At 40.3% G+C, this 12,748-nt stretch overlaps 1 protein-coding gene across 3 annotated transcripts in view; it reads left to right on the top strand.

The window, feature by feature from the left end:
* kcnip3b (Kv channel interacting protein 3b, calsenilin) overlaps positions 1-12,748 on the top strand; it is a 43,557-nt gene that overhangs the window by 17,774 nt on the left and 13,035 nt on the right. Inside the window, exon 1 of one of the 3 annotated variants that reach the window (XM_028579067.1) lies at positions 9,634-11,260. The exons of 1 other annotated variant lie outside the window; for it this stretch is intronic. In XM_028579067.1, the coding sequence (XP_028434868.1) occupies positions 11,155-11,260 (106 nt within the window). In that variant the 5' untranslated portion in view covers positions 9,634-11,154. Of the gene's footprint in view, positions 1-9,633; positions 11,261-12,748 lie in introns of those variants that run through there. One more of the 3 variants, XM_028579068.1, reaches the window with a different exon arrangement.

Here is a 12,748-nt window from a genome sequence, read left to right as displayed (position 1 = left end):
ACTACATTTCAGAGGGACATGTTTTTTTTTTACTCCACTACATTTATCTGACAGCTAGAGTTACTTGTTACTTTTCAAATTAAGATTATACATTATAAAACACATGTTAACCTTGTAAAATACAGAACTAAACTCCGTACAAAAAAAGTAGTGTTTTGTTGGGGCTCTTTGTCATGTTTTACATGTATATGAGTTGTTTGCAGTTACACCAAAGAAACAGAAATTAGATTTTTTTTCTACCTTGTTAATCGTCTCACAAACCCTCAGATTTATGTTGTGCACCTTTGGAGGGGCCCCGACCCCTAGTTTGGGAACCACTGGACTAAACTACCAAACTGTACAAAGTGGTTAGTAGTTAGTTGCACCTCAACCAGCTACAGCAGTAAAATGCTGCTCACATTGATGCATTAATAAACACAATTATGTCCTATATGATAATGTATCAGTTGCAGGGGCAAAATACTTTTACTTTTGATACTTTAAAGGTTCTGTACTTGACATTCAGAACATTAATCTACCAGCAAACAAATATTTGCTACTATATGTAAAGACATAGTGGAGTAATGACGTCCTGAGCAGAGAATGAAGTCTGTGTGTGTTGTAATCCGAGCTTCCGGCCGCACATGCATGTTGGTGCCACAATGCGTTGGTATTTTAGGAATTGGGGAACAGTCTGTGAGAGCAATGTGGATGCAATCTCAGACCATTTTTAAGTATCCCAGACCACCTACGCGTCTCCACTTCCACCCAGTGTGCAAAAGTGAAGCCAAAATATCCCTGATATGGGCGCCGGCATCTTGTAATTTCGAAACCAGAGTCTGCGCAGTAGTGATCGGGAGGCGGAGCAGCAGTGTCGAAGTCCCAGCCATACACCCGCTAGACCAATCGCGGGTCAACCACAGCTGTGAATCATGACGTTTTACCCTTTTTTTTATAGCAGCAGATAGACCCCCCAACCTTATTAGAAATGTTAACATTTGAACAAACATCAGCGTGATAAGAACTACCTAAACTGACTGAAACCATCTTAGGGGAACATTTATTTGACGTGTACTTTGATTTTTGAGTTTGGCTCATGTGCCATCACCTAACTAACCTGACTCCGCCAGATGGATTGCTTCGCATTTGCTCGGCATATCCATCTGGGAACTTTCCATTTGAGAACTTTTGGGAAGGGGTGGAAATACTGGTTAGCTGATTGGATGAACCATCTGTCTATCAAATCAACCAATCAGATCCACGAAGCGTATGAAAGTACAATCACAAGCCCCTGCTACTGCAGGCAAAGCATAGCTCGTTAGCTCAGCATGCAAGCAACATGTCGGTAAAGGATATTTGCCGTTTGTGTAACAAGAATTTAGGAATAAAAGGCACCATTTCAGGTTCCCGGACCATATTCCAAAAGAAGGATCCAAGAGAAAAAAAACATTAGCGAGCGGCTAACAGAATTAGGGCTACCGCTGTCTGAAAATACTGGTTAGCTGATTGGATAAACCATCTGTCTATCACCACCTAACCCACCTCAAAACCAACGCTGATTGGCCCGGTCGTTTGGCTAACTGCTCCAAATTTTCTCTGCCTCAAGATGCCAGACTGATCTGCGAGTGGAAAACTGGAGCTCGCAAGATCAGGACGGTCTCACGAGGCTAGTACCTAACATGAAGGGGGTGGGATTTATGACCTATACCGCAGCCAGCCACCAGGGAGCGATCAAGATGTTTTGGCTTCACTTGTACATTCGGCTGAGTCTTATGTACTTTTTACTTGAGTACACTATTAAGTGGAGGACATATATGTTTTACTTACCTATAAAGACTTTTTAATTATTGTATCTTAAGGAAACGGTGTACCTTGACTTTCTTGGGATTCATATTCAAAGGTGCTTTCTCTTCTTTTTTTTTTCAAATCCAATTCATTTTTTCTTTCCATTTTATTGTCTGACACCTTTTCCAAAATAAGATTTGCATTTTTACTACTGTTCTGTTCATCTTTTTCGCTAGTCTGTCCTTTTCGAGTTAGTCTACACGTCCTTCCGTTCATCATTGATTAGATGTAAGTCTATCCTCTGTCCTCCTGCGTCCTTCCATCCAAACAAACACATCCCGTCATCAAGCCACCGCCGGCTGAATCAGCACTTGGCATCTTGCCTCTCATCCCCTGCTGTTTCCTCTTCATCCACACTCATTCCTCTCTTCACTTTCTTTTTTTCAATGATCAACAGTCCCATTCTGTCTGTTATCCCCTAATATCTCTTCTGTCCTAGATTCTCCTAAAGTTTGTGCAGACAGGTGAGGACACCTTGGGGTGCAGTGTTACAAGGGTATCGGGTACAAGTCCTCTCTGAAGACTTAAAATAAAGATTTATGTTCTCTGCTGAGGAAAAACTCTCCTCTCTTCTCGATATTTTCCAGTTTGAATCTCCACAAAGGAGTCCTGCTCAGGTTGGGGTTCAGGTCTCCAATGATCCATTAAACCTAATTCTACCTTTGGCGTAGGGTTGATGGAGAAAAAGAGAGATATTTGGGTGTTGGATAAAGAGAAATGAGAGGAATAAAGCAACAGGGCAAAGGAAGAGAGAGGAGAAAAAAATAAGCTTTGAACAAGAGGCCCCTGTTTTAATTACACAGCTATGGTTGGCTTTGAACCTACGAGGATGAGGTGGTTTTATGAAAAGGAGATTATCTCATATGAAACTGGGTTTGGTTTTAATTGGAACATATCAAGCAGTTGAAGGGCAGAGATAGCAGGAGTGGGAAAAGCCTGAAAGCCATCTTTTCCCCCTGATGATCAATGTTAGATTAATGCAGCTCTTGTACTGTAGAAAGTTTATCGAAGAGGCCATACAGCAAATTTAAATGTCTATGGTGTTGTTAACTGAGTTTGGCGAGTGCGAAGAAAAGTTTTCATCTTCAGTCCCTGGAGCAGGTTGTTAGAGAAGATCTGAGCATTAACAAGTCATGGAGGGTATAATCAGCTATCTAGTGTATTTAGACTCCGGCGGGCTCACTGTTTGATCAGCTGGCTCTGTATGTGCATTACATTAAGAAATACATGCACTCACCATGCAGATATTCACTTGTGTGCATGATTACATGACATGGATTTACAGACAATAACAGGCAAGATTATGCTGCAATATTTTCATATTATATTTCTTTGTGGCTTCTTGTTATATCCATGTATTGGTTGTTCCTGATTAATAATTTCCCTGTGAAGCGAAGAAACTGATGATGTGACAAACACACTGCTGAGTTAGCTCATATACAATCTTGGAATAGTCCAAATAATTTGATCCATTCTATCATGTTTCATTTTCTTCTTTTTCCTCTCTGATTGTGTTACTTGATGGATGTGAGGTACTGTTCCGCTTTGCTGTGTGTTGTATGGTGTCCAGCATCCTCTAGTGGACAGAGGGGATATTACACTGCTGCTGGGGAACAGGAGTATTGAGCATTGGAGGGCTGCAAATAACAATTATTTTAAGAATTTCAGTAACTTGTAAAAAGTGTTGTTTACAAGTGCTTTGAGTCCAATATGGTTTCTTGTGAAGTCTTATTTTGTCCAACCATTATTCCAAAGATATTCCATTATCATAGAAGACATTTGACTATCTATCTGTTGCCAATTTTCTCTCAAACGACTAATCGTTGCAGCTCTAGTGCACTTCATGCAGGGCTTCATCATGGATTTACATTTTTATCTCATCAGGAAAGTAGTCAAAAACACATCAAAGTTAAAACATCTAATATTGGTCTATGTTGTTGAGACAATTGTTGTGTGTGAATTAAACATTTTTGTGTTGATATGATGGAAAAGTGCACAGTGACAATGAGTTTAAGTCTGTACATGTCAAGTGTGGGAATCCATATAAATAACTGAACCTGACATGCCTCAAGTGACTCGTCAAAATACTTGTTTCAATGCTGTGAGTAATATCTTGACTCACTTCCAGATATAAATGAAGCAGATTGCCTATAATACACCAGCCAGTCTCTGGGTAATGCTGATCTAAGTTGTAACTGCTAAAAGCCTTCTTGCAACAAAACTAGATTTACAATAAGTCTAGCTGGCAAATTAGTACATTATCTCTCATACCAGGAAACAAAAAAGTGCCATCAGTGAAAGGTCAACATTAAGTCCCCATAGTAAGTACAACACAGTTATTAATCTAATAAACATAAATAGCCTACAAGAGTAAAAGTAAAAAGAGTAAAACACATAACAGTTAGCCTGCCCAACAATTGTCTGGGGCAGCGCTAAATTCCGGTGGCTCTGCCAATTTTGGTGGAACATGTGAACAACTATGTGCCAGTTGCAACAGAATGTTTACATGTAACTGAAATCACCTGCTGGTGGTAGAATATTCCCTTATTTCTTTGTAGTTTTTGCCCTTTTTTCAGTTTTCAAGTGTATATAATGATATATACATGAGACAATACAGTTTTGAAAACTGTCAGATTTTGCTGTACATTTGTATACAGTGGCATCTATCCCTAATAACTATGTCTCAAAGTGTATTAGGTAATCATGGGCAATTTTACAAATCAGTGAGTAGGCCTAGAACTGATTTTTATTATATTTTTGCACCAGTATGATGGTGTACCTTTGTCAGGTAGGCTACTTGATGAATTTGAATAACCCCAAAACACACTCCTATTTTATCCATCAACTCTTTCTTACAGAAGCAGTTTTACTTTTTTTTTTTTAGTGCCGAGAGCTAGATAAGAAGATTGATATCACTCTCACTAAAAAAAGACTAAATGTAAGACTACAGCCAGGGGAAATAGCTAGCCTGGCTCTGTCTGAAGCTAACTAAACATGTGATGATATCTTGTTTGTTTAATCCCTACAAGAAACATAAAAACGACACATGGTATAATGTGCCAGGCTATTTCTTGGCCGGAGGTAGTAACTTACTGAAGAATGTAAACATAACTTGCTTTGTTTAAAAGAAAACTCACACGATTCCTTTAATAGATTTTAATACTGTAACATAACATTATAAATAATGTAATAGAGGATTTTATCGCCCACCCATACTGCACTTGTCATTGTCTGCAGTGAGATAATGGAGGCTTGCTTGTAATAAATTGTATAATTTATAGGCTACATAATTTGTATAGAGAGAGTGTGGCAGGAGTTATAAAGTCACGCTTCTATGTGGAGCACAATGAGACAAGAGGAAGAGAGTGAGACAGACGGGGTTAAAAAAAGAAAAAAAGTGGAGGTGTGTGATGTGAAAGGTTAGAAGCTCTGCAGTGATGTTTGATCCCAACCTCTTTCATCTCTCTCTTCTCACTGTGAAGTGGTGTCACAAACTCAAAAAGATTCTCAAATCTGGCCTTTGACAAAGGCACCCCAACACACACATGCACGCACGCACGCACACACACACACACACACGCACACACCCACACACACACACACACACACACACACACACACACACACACACACACACACACACATATACCTCTTACCTGTCACCTCTTCTACAGTGCCAGGCAGTTGCCTTTGTCGGCACATGAGAGACAGACTTACAAGCTTTGCTCTGAGAGGAGATTCCTAGAGCCAGAGTTCAAACTTAGCTGCTCAGAAATTTGATTAGCATTGATCTCACGACTGAGCATTCACGACTATTAAAGCCTTTTAAAGTCTGGATCTTGTCTTGTTAAACTTTGGTCCAATCCAGGTAATAACTCCGGTATTCAAAGTATTTTAGAGCAGCCTGTTAGCCAGTGTTAGCCTCGTTGTTGAGGTAGTTCAGTTGCATTATGGGAGCTATGATGGCCGCTCTTTCTGTGGAGGCCAGGAGGCGACTCTCTCGTCCCAGCTGCCTCTCTCACTGCGGCCACAGTGCAGCCAGGTACCATCGCTCAGGTAGGCACTCGTATAGTTTCACTTTCTGCATTATAATCTTTTTCTTCATTCACTCTTTTCTCTACTCATTCACTCCATCAATCTCTCACTTTCTCGCTTATTTTTTTCACTCTTACACAGGAGTCTTGTTTTCTTGGTGTTCGGTAGTGTCTTTGGTGATAAGTGAGCAGTGTTGTGGTGTGTTTGCACTTAACGTCTCACAAATCACTTTATAGTCAAACTGTGTGTTCAGGTATATAAAATCCTTGAAATGCATGATGGAGAAAGACAGCAGTAACACAATTCTGAATGGCGCTTTTTATTTTCCAAAACTCCCGGATGGGTCGAAAGCCATATGCACATTGTGTAAAGCCGAATTAAAATATCACCGAAGCACGTCAAGCTTGAGCTACCACCTACGAGCTAGCTAAGCATAGTAGTACAGTTAACGTGACTCAGGTTGATGCTAGCAGGCTGAGGCAAAGCACTATTTTGGAGATTGCTATTTGCCGACCTGCAGATGAAACCAAATCCCCAAAAATGACTATCGCTCTTGCAAAATGGGTGACAACTAACTGCAGACCTGTCAGCATCGTAGGAGACTCGGTCTTAAAGACTACGGTTGGCATGTTCTGACCCGTCTTATACATTGCCGTGGAGGGGGACAGTAGTTTCACGCACACATGTACACAGCCTGTATGACACGGAGAAACCAAACTGGAACTGCTGCAAAGTGATGCAAGGTGATCACTGGACGTCAGTGAGTAATCAAAATTATTTAAGAGTTACTGCACACTATATTGACTCTAGATTCAAATGTGTGACTAGATTCACACATGTGCCTTTTGTTTACAGTAAATAAATAAATAATAAACAAATACAAATCTTAAAATCAAGTTCATAAAGTCACTTTCTTTGCATTCATTTGATTCCCAATCAAGATACACTGATAATAATTACTTTCCATTGTTAATGTACTTAAAAAACAGTTCTGAAATGCAAAATAATAGAATTTCAATCATGTGATAAAACATGCGATTAATCGTGATTACATTTTTTTTATCGTTTGACAGCCCTACTTTTTATATTGGATTTTTACCGTAAGAGTAGTACACCATAACTAACTACATTTGCTGTAGTTAAGTGCAATGTTGAGGTACTTTTGTAGTTGGTTGAGATTAAGACCATGAACTCATTATAAAAATGTTTACTGAGGTAATAAATTAAGTGAGAAGTAGGGTAATTTTTTTATAAACTTCTATACAATCAATTTCTTTATGGAGCCAGTGGAGTAGTCCCTTTGCAGGTAAATAGAAAGAATTCAGGTTTAAGGCACTTGTGCATTGGCTTCACTTTTCAGCCCTGAAAGTTGTAGAACATAACAAATAGATGAATAAATAGATCTCCCAATCTTTCACATTTCCATGGTGAAATTGCTGCTGCAAGGAGTAATTTCTCATGATTTTTTTAATGCCTCTACACTCTTTTAAGTGTCATTTCTGCATCTCTTTTTCTCTGACTGTGATGCAGAGGTGATCTTGCTGATGTGTCTGACTGAGAGGAAACAGTCTGGATACTCTCTCCCTCTTTACTGACTGTTGTGTCAGCAGGCCGTGCCAAGCCTACCTTTTAAAAACCTGTTAGTGTCCCAGTGGCCTGTTCTGAGGAATGATCCCGCACACATACACAGGAGTCCATAAACTTACTACGCTAGCATCGGTATACAAGAGAACAAACTTAAATGCACATAAATAGACCCAAAATCTCCATCAAAGCATTCCATAATGCCAAGATACCTACATGCAGTGTGTTGTGTTGTGTTGTGTTGTGTTGTGTGTTTTTAGTGTGTGGATGCCCGTCACCTGATCCACTCTCCTTTATAAAGTGGTGACAGAAATGTAAATTTGACCTTTATCCACTGTAAAGATAGACACCACTGACTCTCACCTATTGTTAGAGACTGAAAATAGATTTTATTATTGATGGTTGATTTAGATTTTTCTGGTAAAGTGTAAGAAGCAGAGAAAGAAGAGGAGGGGAGCTCCACCACCACGGCCTCACCACAAAGATATCGATCTCTCTTACTCCGGCCTCCCATTTGTGTCTCCTATCTCCAACCAAGTCAATGCATTAACACACACACACACACACACACACACACACACACACACACACACACACACACACACACACACACACACACACACACACACACACCTCCTTTCCCATCTTATCTCGAGATGCATTAGCAAGTGCAGAGTCATAAATTATCCTCTTCTGACCTGCTAAACACACAGTCACACAACCACATGTACACACTCATCCTCACACACTCTGATCATAGTTTCCATGTTATTTACAATATGACAAACTGTTGCCCATATGCCAGGAATCATTAAGATTTTGAGACATTAATATTTTAATAATACATTTATAATATTTGGGGCTCTTCTTCACAGAGAAAAAGTAAGTAAGTGTTGAGGAGGAGTTCAAGTGTAGAGAAGTGTCCCTGCTATTTCAACTGATCAGTGTGTATGTGCGCTTGCCCACACTACGCTTGATGGTGTTTTAAGCCCCCAACGTCTCCTTCCACGCAGCGCTGTGACCGTTGACTTCAAGGCACCTAACCCTAACCATAACCATAACCCTAACCCTAACCAGCGCTGCCTGGAAGGAGAAGTTGGGGGCTTAAAACACTAATAAACCCACACTACCCATATTTGGGTAATTTAAATTCAGCTGGAATCTGAGTGCATAGTCAGAATAAGATAGGTAATTGACTTGTAAGTATCATAGAGGGATTACAAGGACAGAACATCTGTATGAAGCGACTGCTAACATTCCTTGTTGGGAAGTAAATGGACTGTATTTATATAGCGCTTTTCTAGTCTTAATGACTACTCAAAGCGCTTTTACATAGTACAGGAACCATTCACCATTCACACACATTCATACACTGTGGCCGAGGCTTTTGTACAAGGTGCCATTCACACACATTTACACTCCAATGCACAGCATCGGGGGCAACTCAGGGTTCAGTGTCTTGGCCAAGGACAAAATGCAAGGGATCGAACCACCAGCCTTCCGATTGGCAGGCGACCGCTCTACCACTGAGCCACAGCCGCCCTAATGACTACAAAGAGATGAGAAAAACAACTACAAAGATGCACATCAATAGCAAGATGAGATGAATAGCAAACTAACTAAACCGAAAGGGCAAAGGACAAAAAAACGGTCACAGAGATGCAAAAATAACCACCAAGAGATGCAAAGCGACCACAAAGGGACACAAAACAACCACAGAGAGATGCTAAAGGACCACAAAGAGATGCAAAATGACACACACACGAAGAAATGCAAAACTGTTTCTTCAGGGAGCCTTGCTCCTGTGGGATTGGGGCCTTAAACCTGTCTGTTCAGGTTGTCTCATAATCCCAATGGCTGTAGGATTTGGAGATACAAAGCAGCTGTTGATTGATTATTTCATATTAGAATATTTAAAGGTGGGTTTTTTGTCATTAATTTCAGTTCCTTTTTTGCTAAGAACCAGTGCTTTAAATGTGAGTCTTAACAAATTTGGACTTATTTTACAAATATGTCGCCTGTCTTTAAAGCTGTGCTGCAGTCTAGCCCCCCATTCAAACATTTCTTAACCCGCCTCTGAAAGCGGTGGATGTGGTGGAGAAAGGAGGGACACTTTGGAGCAGGAAAGAGGGAGTCGAGCAGAGGGGGAGAGAAAGTCTGCGGTTGGCCAAAGTTATGGAATGACAGAGGGGATAGAGGGAGGAGGAGGAGGCGGCAAGCTCCGTGGCGCAAAGGCGAATCAGATGGACAGACTGAGAAAAAGGAGGAGTGTGGTGGAATAAGGAGAGACCACAAGAAGGACAGGATGGGTGGAGGATTTAGGGTGGACAGGGCCTTTTAGTTTTAAACCTCAGCTGGTGTGAGCGCTGACTAAGTGAGTCGAGGGAGGAAAAGTGGCAACCAGAAGCAGCAACAGATAAATTCAGATCGCTGCAGAGAGATGGGAGTGATGGAAAAGTATGTGTGGAGGAGGTAGACACCAGGGGAGGAGGTTTCATTCCCCACAGCTCCTCTCAGTTCCCTCTCTGGACACTGCTACTGCTGCTTGAAGTGCCTTCTCTCAAGGGCCATACTCTTCCATATCTGGACCTGGATTTGGACAAACAGTGAAGTGGACCGAATCAGACGGGATAGCAACGCAAACCTAAATTTAACTATTTACGGTTAAATTAAGTCAGTACTGAAAGGTGTTTGGTGGACCAAAGGATTACTGACAGAAAAAGTGGATATTTGGCTACATAAGTAATGCCTTATCAATTTTTTTTTTATTATTTGGGCAGTGCAGCCTTGTTCTACTCAGTTTTTACTTTGCATAAAATTCTATTGTATCTTGACTGACAGGTCGGTTTTGAAAACAATATCTCATCCTATATTGTGAGCGGAAGCTGCAAAGGTTAGAATGATAAGATGATCAGATTGTCTTCGGCTTGCAGATAAAGAGTATTTACAGTATGTCCTTGTATTTTTGTTGATCGTGTGGTCGGTGCATAAATGGGGTAATTACAGTTACTAATGTTTTGCTGTTTTAGGGCATGCAAGATGAGAACACTTTGGTATTTTCTGTACTGTATTTCAATAAGTCGTTTGTGTTTACCTGGACTTTCTCCCACCTAATGGGAGCAAAATCATGTAAATGGACATTGAATTCTTTGTTTTTCCCAAAAGACATTTTCATCTAAAACCAAGATGTGATTCATGAGTGTAAACTATGACGTGAGGACTGATAATAGCAGTTTGGATGAAGAGGGTGCGCAGTAACTGGTGTCTTTGCCATTCTGAGCTCCTGAGAGTGTGTGCTGGAGGAAAGTCTGGAAAGTGACTCTAAACGTCTCCTTTAATGCGTCGTAATAAATGGCTAGTGACACAACCCCCATTTTCCCTCATGAGTCTAGAGAGAGAGGTTTTCCATATATGTCGGCTTCCACATATTTTCCACTTCAGCATCAGTGTTGACATTATAGAGCAGCCTTCGTCCAGCCCGCTGGCCTGGTTCTCATGCTGCCTCCTGTGCTTGGAAACAAACCCATGCAGTCGCCCAACAACAAGACTTGATTCCTGTCACTTCTTGGCTCGCCTCTGTTGAAAACACTTGTTGTTGACTTGCCCAGCCCAGCGTTACTCGTATCGGCCCAGGTTTCCTTTCATCTCTCCCCAGGGCCAGGCCTTCTCGTGCAGGCTTGGCCCTGAGTGGACTCCCCCTGGCCTGACGTCATGGGGATCCAGGGCATGGAGCTGTTTGCCATCGGCGTGGTCATCATCCTTTTCATGGCAGTTCTCAAGCAGTTTGGCATCTTGGAGCCCATGTCCTCATTTGAAGGTAAGGGCCCACCTGAGGCCCCTCTACTGGCTGTACTTATAATGACTCAACACTTTAACCCCCTACATTTACTGTATAACCACTATACACATTTGAAAAATGCTTTATAACACACTATAATGTACGCAGATATAAGAACATTTTTAAATGTTTTTTTAGTATTGTTAATAATTAAGTCTGCAATGAAGACACATTTTATATTATGACAACTGAGTTTTACTATGTTATCACTCATTATCTTTTTATACACCAGCCTCCAGAGTATGAACTATAGTTATTAACAAATACATTAATAAACACTTGTATCTGCTTACAACTTCATTATAGTATGTTATAAAGTAGAGGTAAAGTGATGACCTTCAAGTTTTATAATAAACTATATGTTATAGAAACATTTTGGTTAAAAAAAAGGTGATAAACTAAATGATGAAGTGTCCCTTCTTCTACTCTTTAAGATAAATAAATGCTTAAAAACACAATTGATTATCTTAAAAAAACATTGTCACAAAACTTAAAAAACAAAATTGCAAGCCCTGTCCCTTGTCAGCTCTCTACTATGTAATTAAGTAAAAATAAAAATTACTAAAATTAAACATTATACTATGGCTATAGTATAATGTGTTATTATTTTTTTCGATGCATTTTGTATGTGTTAATAAATCTATGTATAGCATCAGAGTGGGAACAGGTTAATTGGTTCATGTTTTATTTTGCCTACTGAGAAATATACCATGAAACCTTAAGTCCAATAGATTGTGTACATTTGGGACAGTAAAAAACATCAGATGTTGCACTTTGAACAATGCCGTTCACTTTGATTAGAGTTTTTGACTGAAGGCCAGCCAGTCAGAGTGCCCTACAGTCAGTGTGCCAAGACATATACAGCAGGAAGGCTCCAGTCGGCACATTAGTGCTTCTCATATGGCTCTGCATCATAAGTAATAAATTCAACAAAAAAGAAACACCAGTAATATCCTTTCATAATTTAGCACTACTCTCAATAAACCCCCCCCCCCTTCCTCCTCCTGTGGCCGGGCCTACACCCTGGTTTAGCATTACTTCACATCAATTATACATGCAGTATCGAACAGGCTTTCTCTGAGGCCGCCTAAATATGGAGCCAGGACCCTGAAGGACACTGGCCATCCCTCAGTAGCCTCCGAAATTCTCATAATGCATCTTCAATCCTGATTCTTGCCTCTTCATTACTTCATCATCCCCCAGTGGGACTAATTTACCGGCTGCAGTGTCATTATCTCATCTACATCTTCTCATCAACATTTTAACAACCTTTTAACTATTTGCAGCAGATATTTCAAATCTTTTGTGTCTCTCCAAATGTTCACCTGCCTTCATGTAGGAAAATAAGTGAAAAGTAACTCATGGGGCTGTCGTACTTTTCAGAATTCACTGGTCCAGATGTTGATGTCTACTAATGTAATTAGTGTAATTATTTCAGTTCTATCTACAATTATATATATATATATA

This window comes from Perca flavescens, chromosome 5 (assembly GCF_004354835.1).
Source record: "Perca flavescens isolate YP-PL-M2 chromosome 5, PFLA_1.0, whole genome shotgun sequence".
NCBI classification, from domain to species: Eukaryota; Metazoa; Chordata; class Actinopteri; order Perciformes; family Percidae; genus Perca; species Perca flavescens.
The sequence above is the reverse complement of the archived record's forward strand: the minus strand, read 5'-3'. Positions and strand labels throughout refer to the sequence as shown.